General features: G+C 37.2%; 1 protein-coding gene across 23 annotated transcripts in view; it reads left to right on the forward strand.

The window, feature by feature from the left end:
- Positions 1 to 21263, forward strand: part of mycbp2 (MYC binding protein 2) — a 109143-nt gene that overhangs the window by 12328 nt on the left and 75552 nt on the right. For all 23 annotated transcript variants that reach the window (XM_079880710.1, XM_079880727.1, XM_079880731.1 and 20 more), the window contains exons 3-11: positions 7497 to 7712; positions 9987 to 10140; positions 10217 to 10413; positions 15562 to 15804; positions 16306 to 16377; positions 16586 to 16682; positions 17019 to 17092; positions 20913 to 21051; positions 21174 to 21250. In XM_079880710.1, the coding sequence (XP_079736836.1) occupies positions 7497 to 7712; positions 9987 to 10140; positions 10217 to 10413; positions 15562 to 15804; positions 16306 to 16377; positions 16586 to 16682; positions 17019 to 17092; positions 20913 to 21051; positions 21174 to 21250 (1269 nt within the window). The remainder of the gene's footprint in view (positions 1 to 7496; positions 7713 to 9986; positions 10141 to 10216; positions 10414 to 15561; positions 15805 to 16305; positions 16378 to 16585; positions 16683 to 17018; positions 17093 to 20912; positions 21052 to 21173; positions 21251 to 21263) is intronic.

Consider the following 21263-nt stretch of genomic DNA (forward strand, 5'->3'; position numbering starts at 1 on the left):
CATAACTTTCCAGCAGACTTGGAAAATAGGCGCCAGTGTTTGCATGCACTTGGCCTGGAAGACCGTGAGTGTGAAACCTGCATTTTCGCGGGATTGCTTCTCCAACGCAATAGAGGTGGAAATGGGCTTCTCCACACAGCTTGCGCTGAAAAGCGACGCAGTGACAAACGCTGCTCCTCCTGCATGGACTCCACCATCGCAGCGGCGTCTTGATGTGAGTGATCATATATATTTTAATCACAATTTATGGTTAGGCTAAAGTTATTCCTCTGGGGTCGACAAACGTGTCGGCGCATTTTGCTGGATTTTTTCACATAGCGGCAAAATATGAATATGCCTATATATAGAGAGCGCGCGCTATTGACATCAACTTGATAAAACCAGAGAATGACGGGCTCTGATAAAACTCATCAGATGCATGTACTTTACGTCGTCTTGCGACCCTGTGAGCAAACTCCATTTTAGAGTCTGACAGCAGGTCTCAGGTGCACGCCCCCCCCCCCCCCCCCCCCCCCCCCCGCTCACGGTTCGTCCCCTCTATCTCTGCTGGGGTCTGCCCACTTTTCTAGCATTTTTCAAATATTGACAGTGGGTGGAGTCAGGCTCTGACCAGGGGTTTAGTTACCCTTTAAGATGTGTTAAATGTGGTTTGGTTTGTTTACATTAGTGAATGTATTAGGCTAACTAACATGAACCACGAGCAATACATTTGTTACTGTATTTATTAATCTTTGTTAATCTTAGTTAACCCTAACCCTGTATTTTTATTATGTTACTTCACACAGTGCATTAAGCTAACTAATGTTAACAAATACAACTTTTCATTTAAATAATGTAGGCTACTAAATGGTGAAATTAACATTAATAAAGATTAATAAATGCTGTAGAAGTGCAGTTTATTAATAGTTAGGCTAATGTTAAATGATCTAGTTAACTAGAGTTTAATAAATGGAACCTTATTGTAAAGTGTTACCGATTTTGTTATACACCGAACCGATTCGGTGTTGGACAGATCAGTTGTTTTAACCATTCATTAAAGTGAATCGGTTCAAAGGAGTCATTAGTTCGCGAATCGGACGTATCATTAGCAGACTTGTACGTGTTGTGTGATTATCCCGGCAGTTAGGACATCGCACAAGATTTGTCAACACAGAAAACATTTCATCATTGGATAGGTTTTGTTTAGTTTATTGAAAGTGTTTTTATGTCAGCTGAATGGGCGGAACGCTTTTCAGAGAAGAAGGCAAGGTAAAAAAGTTTTTTTTTGCACAATTCACACCCAGCGGTAGCCTAATTCAGGAAAAAAAATATCCTCCACGTGAAACTTCGTTCTTCCGATCTTTTACCATTGTGTCAATTCTCAATTGATTTAGATTAATAAGCGCGAGGGAGTGAGAGAACAAGACAGTTTGAAGACGCGCGCGACCGGGCCTCTCTCTCTGCTCGTTCTTTCAGTGTAAGGCCCGCTATATTGGTCCAATTGCCGGTTCGCCAATACACGGGGAAGGTATCACGTGTTCTGTCCTCACTCATGCAAAGTATTGGTTGGTTACATTTGTAATACATTAATCATATATTTACTCGTTTATTTCATCTGACTCCATAAATGAAAGGTTTTAATAATATCTGTGCCTCACTAAAAGTGAGCGAATGTTTGACTATTCCGTTTAACTCTTCAATGAAAATAATGTCAAAGTCAGTTAGAATAATCAAATGTAACAATTTATTATGTCAGGTAAATGTATCATGCCAATTTCATAATCAATTCAAAGATAATCGATACAAAACATCAAATGCTCTGGAATAGAGAGAAGATGCAAACCCAACTTTAAGAAATACATGAGGCTGAGAGATTTCTCTCTCTCAGCCTCACGGACCGATCTGAAGTACAGAAAAAGGCCCCGATCTCCCTGCTGAATTTCATTAAATAGCCAGACCTCTTTCACATGGAAACATGTGCTAACAAATGAAATTTGCATTCAGAGGTAGCACCTCTGGGTGTAGGGAGACCATTTGTTTGAGAGACCATCTTCCTTTGTGTGTCAGTTATCCATAAACTCTTAAAACCTTATTACCTTGTGTTTTATTTATTCTGAAATGAGACATTTGTACCAGTCGCACTGTGACATTTTAAACGATACCAAACATGAAAATACTCTGTGATAATCATTCACATTAAACTGTACATTTTCTTGGGTGAAATCAGGTGATCATCTGAGCTTGAGAGAGAGGGGGTGAAGGGAGAGGGAACGAGATGTAGATTAAGATGACTCTGAGGTGAGACTTTCTTCTCAATGGTGCACAAGGGCCAGTTCAAATGGTAATCTCCTGAGAGGTCCTTTTGTCCTCTCAGGGTCTGGTCACCACCAAAACAGACTGTCCGGAATTTCCTAATTTATCAATTCTTACATCAGTAATATGCGATTTTCCTCAGACAGACATTTTTCTCCCACACAAAAACAGAATTTTATTCCAAATATGTAAAATTCCGCGTTGACACTAGATTCCGCGTTAATTTGCCAATTCCGCGATTCCGTGATCGAGGAAATTATAGGGCCCTACAAATGTTTCAAACAGAATAAATTGCAAAAGAATTATAAAGAACAATAGGTAACACTTTACAATAAGGTCGTATTAGTTAACGTTAGTCAATGCATTAACAGATTAACAATGAGCAAATAGCTACATTTGTCACAGAAGTTATAATTCTATGTTAAAGTTAGTTTAGAAAATACAACTGTTAGTTAATGTTAGCTCAGATCCATTAAACAATTGTTACAATTTTTGATTTGAACAAAGTGTTGTTCAATTTTGAAATTAAGTTAACTAAGTTTAATAAATGCTTTAGAAGTATTTTTCACCTTTAAATAATGGAGCCTTATTGTAAAGTGTGACTGAACAATAAAGAATCAGAACATATTCAATCAATATCTAGGGCATGTTGTAGTCCAGATTAAAATATTAAAATGTTTTAGTTTGAAAATAAACATCCTTAAATCTATAAGTTTTTAAGTTTTTGGTGCTGTGATGAACACCATAGCGAATACAAAAAAAAATGTTTTTCTTCCTTGACATTTGATTAAATAGTACCGTAATTAGAGGTTTAGCGGTACACGTATTTGTCCTGCTAATTTTCGTGTGTCTTATGCGTTCAAAACGAATACAGTGTTGTAGCCTAACCACCATTAACCACCACCAATAATCGCAATAAGCTCTGAGTTTTGTTACTTTTGACAAGAAACTGTCATTTTCAACAAGTTTTGTCCATTTTTATCACAAATTCAAACAGTAAATGCCATTTTGATGCACTTTAATGTGGCTTTACAGATCACCAGATATATAGGCGCCTCAGTTTAAGCAGCAACGAGTGAACACGATCATCTCTTCCTAATAAACATGAATGAACATCTGAAGGCATGTTGAGAGATACTGTACAACTTACCGAAACATGAGAAATGAACTCTTTCGCTAAATATATGCACTATATTCACCTATATATTCATTGTATTTATTTAAGTAGTGGTCTTAATTTTTGAATGTATGTTTAAAATATCTGTCATGAAAATGTAAATGATTATATTTCAACAATGAATTGGAGTAAAAACAGCTTTGCATCACAGGAATAAATATTTTAAAACATATTCAATTAAAAAGTTATTTTAAATTGTAATAATATTTTGTTTTTATCTTTAATGGTAAGCATAAGAGACTTCTTTCAAAAAAATATTACTGACTCCAAACTTTTGAATATACAGTGCTATGCATAAGTTTAGACACCCATGCTAAAGTTGACTAAAAAGAGGAATAAAAAATCATCTTTTGGAAATTGAACTTAATGCCTTAATTTAAAAAATTAGGAAAAATCCAACCTTTAAGGACACCAATTTTCTTTGTGAATTAATAATGTATCGTAAATAAATAAATGTTCTTCCTTAAAATACAGGGTGCATAAGTTTGGACACCCCTATGTTAAATTCCCATAGAGGCAGGCAGATTTTTATTTGTAAGTATTTTTTAAAAAAAAATTTTTAGGAGACAGCGCATCCTGATAAAGTTCCCTTGGCCTTTGGAATTAAAATAGCCCCACATCATCACATAGCCTTCACCATACCTAGAGATTGTCATGGAGTACTTTCCATAAGATCATCTCTCAATGCAAATCAAACCAGCTATTAGGCTAACTGAAATAAAACCATGCCAATCTCTAGGTATGGTGAAGGCTATGTGATGATGTGGGGCTATTTTAATTCCAAAGGCCAAGGGAACTTTATCAGGATGCATAGTATCCTAAAAAAATAATAAAAAAAAATACTTAAAAATCTGCCTGCCTCTATGGGAATTTAACATAGGGGTGTCCAAACTTATGCACCCTGTATTTTAAGGAAGAACATTTATTTATTTACGATACATTATTCATTCACAAAGAAAATTGGTGTCCTTAAAGGTTGGATTTTTCCTAATTTTTTAAATTAAGGCATTAAGTTCAGTTTCCAAAAGATGATTTTTTATTCCACTTTTTAGTCAACTTTAGTATGGGTGTCTAAACTTATGCATAGCACTGTACTGTATCTTGTTTTAAGAATGGTAAACTAGACAAAATATTCATTAATAGCCTAATTAGATTTAGAAGTTAATGCAAAAACTGCCTGATGTGCAGTTTGCATAAAATTGTTTGATTAAAAATAAATAGCAACAAATTTTAGGCTAAAGGTGATGATACACAGGGCAACTTTTTGAGCAATGTTGCTGGTCAATCTTGCCAATCGATTGTTGTGTGGGCACTTTCCCATTGAAAATAGGCAATAAATATATATCTGGATAATTTAGATTGGTCATGGACCCTGTGTCTCATCTGGTTGCCCGTTGATGGCAAAATTGCCCAGCAACATTGCCCAAAAAGTTGCCCTGTGTATCATCACCTTAATAGTTTTGGCTCTGTAAAATGCTACCCTTAAAAATGAGGTTGCTTCAATTTTTACATATTATAACCTTCAATTTCATAAAATGCGAGTGAAACGCTCACACTGTCGAGCCCTGCTTGTTATATATTAAATGAACAAACTCGTTTGCTGTCAAGGACAACTTAATAGAAAACCATGTTATCTTGTCTTTATTTTGCTCCATTTTGTCGCTGTAGATTTGCTTCATCACTGTAATGTGGTGCAGGAAACTGGCTTCAGTTACATAGTTTGAATTGTTGTTTTTTTCTGGGGCTCCTCTATACCTAAATGACTAATACAATAAGAAAGAGGACGCAGAACAGTCTGTGTTTACTGAATTGATGTAAATCTTTTTCTCCTTTAAACTATGGGCCAACATGATTTACTTCAGTGAGCTTCACATTCATTTACTGCCAAAGTAGGGCATTGCAAATTCAGGACATTGTAGTGGAGAGCAAAGTCAGAGGCAGTCTGGTATTCTGTCAGTCCTCCTCCATTCTCAGTCAGCGAGTGTGATACACCTGTGACTTATGAGGACAAGATTTCAGAAGCAGAGACTCTAGTGGGGTAACACCTCAACCATGCTGTTCTTGCTTTGCAACACTGATAGCAAATCACAGGAAGTGTTAGGGCTTCTCGATTATGGTAAAAATCCTAATCACGATTATTTTGCTCAATATTGAAATCCCGATTATTTAACACTATTATTGGTGGGTGATATCATTAGTCTTATTTTGTGATATGAGTAATTTTAAATGTCTGTGAAATTTCACAATTATCAAGACTTCAGCAAAAACTAATACTAGGTTAAATAATGTAAGTAAAAGTCCTCAAAACAGTAAACAGTTAGCTATACAATAAGAACAAATAAACTAGCCTAAATTACAAACACAACAGAAAAAATACAAATTAAATAAACTTAAAAAAATAAAATTCAGGAAGAAGTACTAACAGTGGTATTCAGCTAAGTATAGCCTACAACAAAAATGAAATAAAGTGATCAAATGTAAAATAACACTGCTGTATACATTAAATATAGACTAATCCTTATAAAAACTACAGTTTATTCATTCAAGAGCAGTGTGTGATTTTATCTTTGTCTTTTGTTGTTCGATTAACAATAATGACTGCAGCAGATTTATTATGCTCACAATATACTTTGCTTATTCGCCAGTATCTCTTTTCGCGGCTTAATACGCTTTTAATAACACTGTTTAATAACAAGCACGTCGCGCAGTTTAGCAACGGCGCATTTTACAACACTTTACATTTGGGTGTCAAGCTTGGGCTTTTAGTGAGGAACAAAAGTGCACCGCTGTGAAGGAAAGGAAGATGCACTCACTGCGCGGGACGGTATGGTAGTGGCACAATAATAGTTTTGCATCGATTATCTTGTTTTTATAATAGTTGGAAGTCAAAATCGAAATTGAAAAATGAATTACGATTAATCACACAGCCCTTGGAACTGTATTGGGGTACTAGGCATGGCTCATAGATGTGTTGCTTCTTACTGACTTCAGATGTCTGATGTCATTGGCCGAACACAGGGGGGTAGATTTCTTTGTGGTGTCCGCCTAAAAATGAATGACCTTCTCTGCATTACATCATCCTTTGTTATCGGCAGATAGACAAAAATGAAGACTAATTTATGAGTTAAGCCTATCAGGGGATGCATTGATGAATGGGACAAACGTTAGCTGTATAATAGGGATGGATATGATGGTATATGCTGTACAGTTTTGCTGTATTGTTTATTACTACGGTTGATGCGATTATCAGTGATCAGAACTGCTTTGCGTTATTTACAAGTGATAGCAATGAAGTAACATCTCAACATGTGTGTTGTTATGCACTATTTGAAGAGAAAATTACATTGTCTGCAACAAACTGATACATTAAAACAATATTTAAGTGAGGTATTGTGTGTATTGGCTTTTTTACTGCATTTTCAATAGAGGTGTTGGGTGTAATGGTTCTCGGTAAAAAAAATTCTCCACCCACGGCTGGGCTCACGGTTCTTAAATCTAAACAACGCATCTATAATATGGTATATTGAAAATAACAACGTGTAAGACAGACAGACGGACAGACAAAGTTCTGCTAATGCATGTTTCTGATGATGGGTTTTACATTCTGGGTTTCCATTCCCAATACATTACAACAGCGGTGATAAAATGACGAATGAATGTGACCAGTCTTTTACGCTGTTCATCCCCCGGGTGTTAATAGCGCACGAGTGCAGGTGAGACTGTTGTTGCTGTCTGTTTAAACTAAACTCATTTAAGCCTTACCAATTTAAACATTTAAGAGCCAGAAGACGCAAATGAGAACTCGCGTGTGCTGTGAGAAGATTGTGTGTGTACACTCATCTGAAGCGTGCCAACTCAGTCATATCGTCATATTAAATATTTTAGATATAAAAGTAATATAGTATTTGTGTTCCCCAAGGCCTGTAGTACTACATGCATCATAACCTACTGTCTCACAATATTTCTCCCTTCCTCTCTCCTCTTATGTATCGCTCCTAATTCTTTATGTATTTTTATCGTCTGACAGACAGAAACTCTGGATGGGGCCTTTCCAGTGCCTGACATCAAACTCCACAGCAACCCCTCTGCGTTCAACGTCTACTGTAATGTACGGCACAGCGTGCTGGACTGGCAGCAGAAGGAAGCCGTTTTGGCCCTGGCCTCCCGGAGCTCTGTGCAGAGCGGCGACTCAGACAGTGAGGAAGAGGAGGAGTATCGCGAACCCGCCGTCAAACTGCCGAAGGTCGGTGAATGACATCAATGCATATACGAAGCCCAATCATTTGGTTTAGTTCTATCGTTCATGATATTAAGCCTATTTTTTGTTGCACCGTTTATGCCTTTTTGTTTCTTTTTATGATAACTGCAGTGATATATCATACGAATAAACTGCTGTGTTCTAAATATTTGAGATTCTTTGGTGGTTGTGATCAAAACTTTAGCATCAAATTAAATTAGTGTAGGCTTTTTTCCCTTTACCCTAGAAATTATGTTTTAATTTTGCAAGGTATCTTACACTGTGTTTACACTGGGTATGACATTGTCGCAGCGACATCTTGCCACGCTGCAACAGCTCAAGGCTTTCTACTACTGGAAACGCCAAAGTAAAATTTCCAGTCCATTGGTTCTGTTGTCGGAAGTAGCGCATTCACATGGAGTACATTAGAAATAGCAATAGTGTTAACAGACGGCATAATTTTGCTGCTTACCTTTGACCCGCCCTCAAACAATGTAGTTGGTTCGTGTTGTACATGTCTAGAAGATGCCGCATATTTCTGTGCTGCAAAAGCAAATGACTAACAAAGAGAATTTGTAAATTTAACTTGGCCAGTTAGTTTGAGTAGTTTCTATTTACTCATTTTGAAGTTTACTATGCAATTTCAAGTATATTTTAATGCGTGATGGGAACACTAATATCAGCAAGTTGAGTAGGTTTTACATAATTTTATAACTTAAAGAATCATTGTAAAACTAAACAATTACAAATAAAATTAAACTTAAGTTCAAGCTTTAATGAAAAAACAAACATGTAAAAACACAAATGTAATTTCTATATTGATTACTTAATTCAAGCTTGTAGAAATTAAACTAGTTTTTTTTTCTGTAGTATTTACTTAACCACAGAATAATTTGTATCACTGTAGCTGTCATTTGTTTCTTTAAAAACAACTGTTTTTTCTCTTCATGTTTCTTGCTCCCCGTTTCACATCACAGCCATATGTGGATGGGTGGCTGATTAATTCCAGTCTCCACTTCAGAGATCTCATGCTTAGGCTAGAAGGAAATGTGCTTAGGGATGGGAATATCAAGGAATTCAATTAAATTTTGAAGGAACGTGTCTGTTTTTTTTTTTTTTTAATGATTACATTGACAATTCTTAGCACTTTTTACTAAAAACATGGTCCTTACTATATAATAAACAAAATGCTGCACTACAAAAAATTATGTTTTAAATCATCATACCACAAAAATCTGTGAACGTCTGTCTTTAACTACAGATTATCAAATGAACAACTAGTCAGTTATCACTCTTGATTAAAGTCACAAGCCCTGCAGTCAGATTTGACAAAAATTTGAGTTGTTGGCAAAAACTCAAGGAGCTAGTTTCAGGATCTAGAAATTAATAATCAGATTGGACCCAAGACTATGTTAAACATTCTATTGTATGACATCCTGATGCCTGTTATTTTAAGATTTGAATTTCAAATTGTCAGGGTGTTGTGATTCACTAACACATTTCTGTATTTATTAAAGGACAGGTATTTTATTTATAGAGTTTTTTAGAGGGCTCATTTAATATCCAAACCTTGAGAGACGCAACACAGGATCTTTTTTTATTTATTTCTCTCAGATGTCCTAGGACAAAGCACAAATTCCTTTTTTAGATGATGACCTTGAAAGATGAACCAGTGCAGGCCTTTTGCTATGATAGCCCAACATAGTGTCTTATAACAATAAGGAAGCACTTTTAGAAACAAACTGTTTCCAAAAAAAAAATCTCCCCAAAGATTCCTTCATTAAAATATACTGGTAGATGTTCACAGCTGCAATACGGTCTCTGAAGATATGCTAAACAGCAAGATCCATATCTTAACCACATTTTTAGATAAAAGAGGCATTGTCAAACTTACTTACATTCTCATCTGATCCTAATGTTCTACATGCTGGTTCTCCCATAAACCCATTAGGTGAAACGGCAACACTGTATTAAAAGTCAGTTTAACAACAAACACATGGACAACCAGTTGTTTATTCTTTTTCAGTCAAAGTTAACCACATATGCTCTTCACGGCACAACATTGTTGCTTTAGTAATAGATTTTTCCAGTCATTGAATTCAGATATGGCCTTTTCTGTTGCGTGATGATGGTTTTATACTGAATAATCCACATGATCATTTATTTTTCTTTTTGCTGGAATCAGTATTACTTGACCTAATGTTCCTACAGAGTGAGCATGATGGACTTATAGATGTAAAAATGTTATATCACTCACAGCTATGTTCTTCTGCTCCTCAGATCATTGGTATTGGGCTATGTGGAGTGTTTGAGCTCATCAAGGAGACTCGTTTCTCGCACCCGTCACTGTGCTTACGGAGCCTTCAGGCCCTTCTAGATATGCTCCAGGGACAACAGCCGGAGAGCTTTCAGACCGAACCTCCAGATGTGCTGGGTAAGATACTTTCTTAAGCGAATTTGTATAAGTGAATCTGTATATTTCAATCATGAAACCACTGTTGGACCTGCAGAGTCTCTCTTCCATCTTCTGCTGGAGACAACGGTGCGGAGCACAGGGATGAACGATCCCACCGGTCAGACCCTCACTGCGTTATCCTGTGCCTGCCTCTTCAGCCTTGTGGTGGCCTGGGGAGACACTGGCAAAACCCTCCAGGCTGTGTCTGCCATCCTCACCAACAATGGCAGTCATGCATGCCAGACCATCCAGGTGAGGGAAAGTTTTGAGATTGCATAGAGCACCAAATCAGTGTATTAGAATGATTTCTGAAAGATCATGTGACACTGAAGACTGGAGTAAATGCTGCTAAAAATGTGGTGAGGTCTGAAATTGTTTTTTTTTGGGCTGTCTGTAGCACCTATTGCTTTGCATCCTTTCTTAAAGGTATAGTTCACCCAAAACTGAAGATTCTGTACAGGAATGAAAATGCAGGTTTAGAACAACTTGAGGGTGAGTAAATGATGACAGAATCTTACATTTTTGGGTGAACTATCCCTTTAAGGAGCCACACTTAAGAGTTCTTTAAGTTTATTTTTAACAATGTTACTGATTATTTCAGTCAGTTTTTTTTTAACAGTTTAATGGATTTCTTGCTTGGTGAGTGAGGTTGAGATTTTAGACTGCATAAAAAGCTTCTGTTCATCTGAAGTCAGGATGACAGCACATTACCGCTCATCTCTCAGTATGCAATAGCCATAACTGCAACTGCATTTGGAGGTCAACAATCGGATTGGCTGAAAATGTCAAATCCCTCTGATTTCCCATCTTTTATTATATTACTCTGCCAGCGCAGAATCCCTCAGCCAATTACTCCCCCTCAGTCTTCTGCTGTCTGCATGATATGGCATTTTTTTTGCTTATTTAAATGTCTTAATGCTCTCTGACAATATCACACACAGATATAAGCCCTATTCGCTCTGGATTAGTATTATCTGGGGACCTCGTGTGATTTAGAAATGACCCACCCACATCTGAATTTGTGTGGCGCATTCGCACGTGATAAGCAAAGCCTGTGATTTAACTCAAATTTACTGACTTATCTCCCGGATATGATGTCAGTAGGCTATTGCTTGGAAATGTCTTGTCGTTATAGGTCTAGCTGTATGATATATCATAAACAGAATAATTTTCCTTACCGCATGCTGCTATACATCCATCTCCATCTAATCATTCGTTTTGTTTTCGCTCTTCTGATGATTTTCAGCCTTATCTTTCTGCAAATTGTATAGTTGTGGTGTAGGTATAGCGACATGACCCAGCACCCAAATTACTATCAAAACACTCCAACTCCATTCTTCGCGAAAAATGGATAAAAAACCCTTGAAAAAATTATATACGACCCCGCCGATTCGCACAGGACTAGTATTATCACAGGACCTCGGTGTTCGGTGAAATATGGTAGGTCATTTGCGGGGGAATTTTTACTTTACAAATTACAGACATGGCCGATTCGCGCGGGATTAAGATCACAGACAACCTCCGCAATTATTACAAATGACTAGAGGTCACCAGGCAATACTAATCCAGTGCGAATAGGGCTTTAGACATCAGAGAAACTCAGTTCATTTGTTGTTGCCAAGGTAACTACAACCTAATTGGAGCATGAGTAACTTGCATAGCTTGTGTAAAGTGTGATATCTGATCCGTCTCTGTCAGTTCACAGTGCACAAGTCCAACTTGAAGTGATTCAGAATGAAAGTGAAAAACAAGCAAAGGCTGTTGTGTATGTTCTGATCAAGTGCTTTGTAGAGCTGGACTATATTTTTCATATGTATTTGCTATGAAATGGCTTAAACATATTTTATTTATTTATTACTTTTAAAAAACAATTAATTATACATATTTATATATTAAACCACATCCTTTCAACCAAACAGCCATCGTTGCCCATTAGATTCAATATACAATGAAAAAGTATTTTTAAAAAACACTATTTTTCTTTAAATAGACTTTAGGAACAAACAATACTTAATCATTTTCATTTATATGCACCAATATAAGATTACATAGTAGCAAACATCAATATTTACTTATTATTTTTTTCTACATGAACAAAGAAACGGGGATTTCAATGAATAGATAGTTGAATCTGGGATTGGAATCGATTTACTACTGACATGGATAGTTTGAAAAGAATTATGGAAATAATGTATGCATTGCATTGTAAGGTAGCTGGCAATACCCTGTCCTAAAACTTGAGTCTTTGGTAAAGAACAGAGAAGTGTAGTGCAATAAAAAAATAAATGTCATTATTGAATTGAGCATCTAAAGCAATAAACCTCTCTGTCCTGTGTAGCATCATTCATCAAAGTAGCTCCTTACTACCTCCAGCTGAATGTTAAAGAAAGATCAACATAAATATTAAACAGGGAAAAGAATGTGTCCTGGGGATATGATGTGAGGTAGATGAAGGGAGGCCTACTGTCCTTGTGAATGGACTGGTAAAGGTCAAGTGGTGCAGAGAGGTTTGGTAGGGGTGTAACTCCACATAATCACATGAACAACCAGTCAGTAACTACACTCTTTTAAGCCTCACAAGCCTGAAAGTACAACAATAACAGTGGCTGTTCTCTTTCATTTCGAAACAAAACTTCAGTGAGTGAGTCATGTCAGTCTGATTCAGCCAGTGAGTGAGTCATTAGACTGATTCAAACAAAGGACACATTATTTTGATCGATTCCAGGATTTTTCTTTTCACTTGGGCTAGTGGTTCAGATTTTTTCCTTGCCCTGCCAACATTTTCATTGACTCCACCACAAAAAAGTCATTTTTGTGATGTTTTCGTTGTTTTTTTGACCCATGTATTCTTGCATTCTAATTAGACACCTACATTTTTGGATATGATACCAGGGAAATTTCACAATTCCTGATTTCAATTTTGATACCACAGCAAAAACTAACTATTCTATCTAATATATATTTCAAACATGATTAAAGACATGTAAATGGGTAGTTCTTACAGTAGTATTTAATAAATCTTCACTGTATTAATTAAATATAGAATCATCCTTATTGAAGCTATACAAAAATGTGTCACTCAAAAGCAGTAAGTGACTCTCTTTCCTCTCTTCTTTTTGCTGTCAACTGTCATTAATGTCTTTCATCAAAAAGAACAAATTGAACTGCTGGTTACCAGTGTTGTGGGTAACGCGAGTTACGTAGTCAGATTACTTTTCTTTCAAGTAACTGGTAAAGTAATTGATTACTTTTAAATTGACAAATAAGTAACAAAAGTTACTTTGTTTTCCCATTTATTGACTGTGTAGAGGTGTTGTGTGTAGGGCTGTGTATTGGCAAGAATCTGGCGATACGATACGTATCACGAAACATGGGTCACGATTCAATATATTGCAATATATTTCGATACTGTGCATAAGGCGATATATTGGGATTTTAAAGTAAAATATATTAAAAATATTTTAAAAAAGACATGATGTGCATAAAAGTCAAAGAAGTTTACTTTAGGTAAACAATTCAGTACACAGAAACACATTGTGGTTCACAGGTTCTTAGTGAGCAAATTTTTATATGCTCAAGTAGGCCATAATAAAAGAAAATAGGTACATAGCCCCTGTCACAATACAAAACAACAACGTGAACTGGACGAAAATGAATGAAAGTGGATGAAAGTGAACAAAATGAATGTGTCATATATTGAAATCAAGTTTTATGTGATAAAAGATTTTAAAAGAACTGGACGCGCGAATGAGGCGAACCGCGCCGCGCTAAACGCCTCGTGCCGCAGGACCTCCAGACGCGCGTAAACGCGTCTTTGTATTGACTTAACATTGAAATCACTCGCGCCAGATGCTCTATTCGCATTTGGTGTGAACGATGCACGCGATTACATTTAGAAATAGACAAGCTTTGTTTCCAAATGCACCAAGCTAAGATATCCTTTCAATTGTATAAACTTTTATAAAACCAGCCAATATAATCACAATAAACACATCCAAAATGAAATATTTAACATATATATAACAAATGCACAATGTCTAATTTGTAAACAAAATGATTTACGCACTAAATCCAGCATAAACTCCGGCACAATTTGCATATGTTTAAACTCTCAAGACAGACGTCACATCCCGAACCTCACAGCAATTGGCTGCCGACTGCGTTTTTCGCTTGATATTTGTATAAAGGAACTGCCCAACTTTTTGACGCTCTCGGTCGCTCTCAACGCTTTCTCCGGTCCGCTGTCAATCCTAAAATGTCCAGTGGACACGCACCGTTATAGGCGAGCCTGGCGAGGACACTAGTGGTGCGTCTCAGCATAGCTATCTAGTATTAGGGATTTAAACAACATAAGCGCGAACCACTGTCTTACGGTCTTACCATGAATATTTTTGGACGTTAAAAAAAAAAAAAAAAAAAAAAAACGATATTGCGTTTTTGCAAATCGATACAGTATTGCAAAATAAAATATTGCGATACTCAAGTGTATCGATTTTTTCTTACACCCCTAGTTGTGTGCGCTGTGAAAACATGATGCTTATTGAAGTTCTAGACTAAATGTGAGCAGGTATTTACTCATATTACTTGCTCAAAAACAAATTCAGTATCCCTCAAAATGAATCAAAACAGTTTAAAGCAAACTCAGAATATTAGGCAAACCTGCAAAAATTAAATGTTAAATTACACAAATATGCTTTATGTATTTAATCTCACTTTATTAACCTATATATTGGCTGCTGACCTTTGATTATCTAATTCAACCATAAGCAAAATTACTTTAGATAAACATCACATTTGTGTTTAATTTGTTTGTTTTTATTTCAGAAGTAAGAGTGCAGAACTTTCTTCATTTGCGTCCTATTCATTTGCATTCTAGAATGTCAGTACAGCTGAAATGTTTGTTTAAGCTGCACCCTCTACTGTACCGGTGTGAATTTGCATTTAGCCTGAGGCCTTTTCATTTCACTTTTGGTGTGAAAGGGCGTTTACATTTTACCAAAAATATAAACAAACAAGCAAGCCCAGCCCAAGTGAGGAAAAGTACCGAAAAAGTAACGTAACTCATACGTACCATACTTACCATAAAAAGCAACGAAGTAACGCAAGTAGTTTTTTTTGTTTTTTTGTAGGATGTAGTGTTGTTTCCCCAACACTGCTGGCCACGCTGTGTTTGTTTTTGCATGTACTAGTGAGGAAATCATAAAAAAGAAAGATTATGTTGTTTATTTATTGTCTTTGTGTTATTAAGTGCTGCCTAGTTTCTCCATGATCAATTCAGACCCAAGCTCGGTGTGGAAAACCCTATCAGAGTATTTTAGTACAGCATTCTGTCCAAATTAAGTGAAGAATGCTCAACTGTATGATCAAGATCTGACCAGATTGTATTTGTGCACCAAAAAGGTTCCAACAATCCTGAACGCACTACAAAGGAGTGTGCAGGCGGTGCTGGTGGGAAAGATCCAGATCCAGGAATGGTTCGGAAACGGCATTAAGCGGGCCGCTCTGATGAACAAATGGGTTCTGAAGGAGGTGAACATCGATGAAGATGAACGCTGTCTACTTCAAACAGACGGTTCCTTCCTCTACCTGCTCTGCAAAGATGGTCTCTACAAAGTAGGCTCAGGGTACAGCGGCACCGTGCGGGTGAGGACATCTTATGTTTACCTGATCACCCATTGGAAATAAAAGAAGTTATTTTGCCAAGCACTTTTTCAGACTAAATTACTGTTAAGTAGTTCTGTAATTAATTTAGTAATTAATAGTGATGCACCCAAAATTTTGGCAACTGGAAATATCTATTTTTTTCAGTTCTTTCTTAAAAGAATTCTTTTTTTTGAGTGTTAATTAAGTAAATTCAGTTAATTAATTGAATATTAAATGAACCTTTATTTTCGGTTTAATTTTTCTGTCAAGTGAAAAATTCATTTTGGTGCATCACTAGTAATTAGTTAGTAATAAGTTATTATGTGGTGTTAGTGTTCATTTACTTTCTATTGATATAGATAAGAGAAATTTGACAATTTTTTTTCTCCAGAATCGGACAGTTCTGAGATTTGTGAAGTCGTGGATCTGGTTTTGTGCTGAGGCAGAAAGTTGTTTATCATTGTGTTTGTGCGGGTGCTAATAAGTGGCTATCAATTGCAGGGCCATGTGTACAACTCCACATCTCGTATTAGGAACCGTGAAGAGAAAAGGTCATGGCTGGGATTCGCCCAGGTATTACCCTCTTGTTTTATGAGCGTTTCTCCGGGTTGTCTGTCTGCTTGTATAACGCCAACGTAATCAGTGTGTGCTTGATCGTATCTCCTAAATAAAGCATTACGTGCTTATGACGTTTTCAACCTTGAACCTCTGTGAACAACAAAAATGTCATTCATTGAACTGCCTTACAAAAGCATGTTTCTTGTGGTGGTTTGCTTTACAGGGTTGTTTGCTCTATCGAGACATGAACAGTCACAGCATGGCAGCCATTAAGATCAACCCAGAGACTCTGGAGCAGGAGGGCACCATCACAATGCCAGGTACAAACACCCCTCTTGTGTGCTATTGATCGCTAAGAGCAGGGCAAATAAATGGCTTGACAAGCACACTTTTCTTCCCTGTGTTGACAGGTTTCCTATTAAAACAGGACGAATCCAAGGGCTTTCATTTTTTTCCTTGAATAGCCAATAGCTTTCTATATAACTATGTGGCTCTATATAGCTCTAGATATATTATGTGGTTATTCAAAGTCGTTTATTTAAAAAATATATCTTCTAAAGATTGTTTATGACTAGCCTAAAACAGATTGTTCCTGTAATTTGGACTGTAATTTGAAACTGTAAAACTTTTTTTAAATTTCACTCTCTCTTTCTCAGGTCTACAAGCAGATGGACAGAACATCGTATTCACTGATGGAGAGTTTATCAACCAGATTGCAGCCTGCAAAGATGTAAGTTGTTTTATTTATTGGCAATGTTGCTGTTCCAAAACCTAGCGAGCTGTTTTTGTAGGTAGCATTTTAGGCATCGCAGTTGTGCAGGCTGTTTGCAAAAGGTAGGCAGCAATAGATATTTATTGATTATATATAAATACTTGTATTTGTATCAGGGTTTCTTTTGTAATAATTATACTGATCAGTAAATGTATGGATTAAAGGAGAACTCGGCAACTCTAGCGAACTCTAGTCACTTCTTCGCTGATTTTTCCGTTTGTTGTCGCATGTTTTTCCCACGAGCTCCCCCTACAGCTGTGGGGGGGGGGGACGTATATTTCACAACACGGTCGTAAAAAACTCACTTGCGCCGGCCTCCTCCCCCTCTCTACCGCTGCTCATGTGCGTTTGTTATGATCGGAGGAAGCCAACTGTATCGTGTGGAGCTATGTCTACCGAGGTGGGTAATCTGGTAATACATCATACATGCGTGTGTGTTTATGTCGAATTGCCATAAAGCAATTCGTGTTTCGCGCTCGTTCTCGTTCTCGTTCTCGCTTCTCACGAGACTTCCAATTTCTATCTTGCCGGGACGGTAGTCCCCAAGTTGCAAGGTTGGTTTTCCGCCTGGGAACGCTGGGGGGAGCGGGGAAAGTCACCAATATCACCAGAACAGGTTGTTTAACCATCCAAATGAATTCTAGACAGTTTTATTAAGTTAAAAAAGTTACCAAGTTCTCCTTTAAAGAAGGTTAAAAATAATAGAACATAGTATAATACACTACTGTTCAAAAGTTTTGAGTCAGTAAGATATGTTTTTGAAAAATTTGATTCAGCAAGGATGACATTTAAGTAAAGACATTTTTAATGTTACAAAAATGTTCTACTTATAAATACATGCTGTTCCTTTGAACTTTTTATTCATCAAAGAAATTGTTCATTCATGGTTTCCACTTAAGTAATGATAGTAATGATGCTGAAAATTCAGCTTTGCCATTACAGGAATAACTTACTTTTAAAAATATATATATTACAATAGAACACAGTTACTTTGAATTGTAATAATATTTCACAATATGCTATATTTACTCTTTAATTATTTTTGATCAAATAAATGCTGCCTTGATGAGCATAAGAGACTTCAAAAAAAATCCTACCAATCCCAAACTTTTGAAAGGTAGTGTGTATATACGACTATTTACATGTGCTTTTGTATCCTGCCATTAGTTTTGCAACATGCTGATGTTAAACTCTGGAATCAATCATATTTACTAGAAACCCGTTATTTGCAGGAGGTTTTATTGGTTGATTTTTCAATGATTTGCCAAACTGCTAGGTGACAAACTGATATAGCCAACCAAGACGTGTTCAAATCGCTTGTTTAGATGGAATAGTGGAATAGATGGATAATAATGCAAGAACCCCAATAAATGTTTGATCCAAAATGAACAGCCGTTCTCCATGCTGCGGTCTTCATCAGACGACAACCGATTTCCCTGCCCCTCCCCTGGCACGTCATAAAAACATGATCGTTGCCTTTTTCTCAAGTGGTGTGATTGTGGCTGTCAGCAGCACCTGATCTCCTTTGTTTGAGCCGAATTCAGCTCTGCTGTGTGTGTGTGTTGAGTGTGTTTGCATAATAGCTGTGTAGGCAGGGGAGGGACTGCAGCACTGGACGTGGGCATATCAGCGGCTGATCATGAGTGGGCCGCAGTTACGGGGAGGAGGATGTGATATTCATATCTGCCTTTGAAGACCCCTTTTTGCATGCATGAATGAAGAGTGCAGGGGTTAAGGAGGGAAGTCGTGAGGGATAATGTTTTGAACTGCTGTGGCACTTATCTTGGAGGGAGGAAAATACGTGCATTTCTTAGCGGTGTGATCTTTGCCTGGAGCGTCGTTTTTGAAAGCTCACTAGTATGCTCATTAACAGCTGCAAATCAAAGACTCCAGCCGTCTTCTATTTATTTTTTATCACATGCTCACTCACGCAAACTCACACACTACAAGCCCTAGTCTCACCATAGTGTACACACCCTGAACTTATGCGTGTGTGTTTCTGGATGAAACTGGCCCAGTATATGTGAGGGTGCTACTTTGCATCTCCTATGCACATGCTAACATACATAGATAAATGAAGACCGAAGCCTCTAATGTTGTCAAAGGCTCTGAGATAATTACTTTTTTATTGAGCTTTGGAACAAGCCCAGTCATCAAGAAAAAAAGTTTAACTGTTCAGTATTAAGACGCAGTCACACTAGACTTCAAGCATGCATCATTTCTTTGGGCATTGAAACGAATCTGTTTATCAAATATTTAAATAAAAACAATCATTTAAAAATGTGAAAATATGCCATCTAGTCCACATTTCTGGAATAAAACCTGCTACTTTAAAAAAGATAGTTCAATTCTGACATTTGCTCACAGTCATGTTGTTTCAAACCCACAAGTCTTTCATCTTCATAACACAAATAAAGATATTTTTAATGAAACTTCATACATTTCTTTAACTCCACTTCAAAATTTTGAGGCTTCAAAAAGTTCATAAAGTCGTTATAAAAGTAATCCATATAAATCGACTCTTCTGAAGAGACACGATCACTTCATGTGATGAACAGACTAATGCACTATTCGAACAGAACTAGTTATCCAGGGGGACGTTAGAGAAATTCATGTTTTCGAGCCGTACTTTTACCTAATTATATTATTTATCACAAAATGCAGGTTTATGCAGTTTAAGCCTAATTAGCCAAATTTTGGCCTAATTTTAGCCAAATCAACTTATTCACGTCGATTACGTCGACGAAAAAATAACATACGAAATAATAAATAGAGCCAAATTACGGAAACTGTGAAGATTTTAATCAGTGTTAATATCAAGATACTTCTCATTGGGTGATTTCACTTGAGGGTGAAAGATATCCCCTTGCAGATTTCGCAACAAGGTTTAAGTTGGTCATGTGAATTTCACAACATTGACCAATAGAAAGCTGCTTGGTTTAAAAGTGAATTCTGTGTGATCTGTGCTTCAATACATCACTACACTATTGACAATACATATAGATCTTTTTTTGCCGTGAAATTTCACCAAAATGTCACTGCACCTTTAGACTGAAAGATGACTCTTGAGTCTTCTGGCAACTAATACATGCACAGATCTTTCACAGCCATTGCATGAATCTAAATAACTCGCTTGGTGGAAGCGACCGCCAGCAGAAAGACATAATTAAAGCTGTAATGAAGTTAAGTAAAAGAGTGACATTGCAGAGTCCCAAGAAGTCCATATGTGGCGACATGACAAAAGCATTCGCTACTGAAGACTGCCTTAAAAATGAAGCACTGGACTGGGCGGTTTGGTTTGACAACTTATTGAGACTGCTTTTATCAGCCAGAAGGAATAAAACAGAACTGGCCCTGCTGCTACTGATAGTCACACCTCAGACTTGCTTTGTCAAACCAAAGTCACTGTATCAAACTAATTGGAATGATCAAACAAACAGAACCACGTATTAAAATGTCTTAAAGACACTCTAGTGCAGGGGTTTCCAAAGCTGCTCCTGGAGGGCCACTGTCCTGCAGAGTTTAGCTTCAACTGGCCTCAATGTGCTTGCTTGTATTGGAACATGTTTTTTAGCATTGAAAAGATGCCACACATCAGCCTGAAGAACATCCTATTGCAGCTCAGCTTAAGCGTTTAATAACTGTAAAATTGTGCTTAAACATTTATGCTTGCTGTACCAAACATTGATGTTCCGTCGTGCAGATGTAGGCGCACTAGAAAGAGGCAGTGTTTTATGATGATTAATGTTTTAGTGTGTGTGTGTTTTGGTTTATTTAGGACGGCTTTGTGGTGCGGATCTACGCCACCAGCTCAGACCCGGCCCTACAGCAGGAACTGCAGCTCAAGCTGGCCAGGAAGTGTCTTCATGCATGTGGCATCTCGCTCTTTGACCTGGAGAAAGACCTTCATATCATCAGTAAGACCAGTGCTTCAGTGCACACACATCTATGCATGCAGTCAGTGTTTAGGAGGAAGCAAGTGTTGAAATGAACTGACTTGGTGTTGTCTCTTTTGTGACGTGTGTGTTTCTGTCCTCAGGCACAGGGTTTGATGAGGAAGCAGCGTTGATTGGAGCTGGCAGAGAGTTTGCTTTGATGAAAACGGCATCTGGGAAGGTAGACATACCTC

Source organism: Squalius cephalus (assembly GCF_949319135.1).
Source record: "Squalius cephalus genome assembly, chromosome: 9".
NCBI classification, from domain to species: Eukaryota; Metazoa; Chordata; class Actinopteri; order Cypriniformes; family Leuciscidae; genus Squalius; species Squalius cephalus.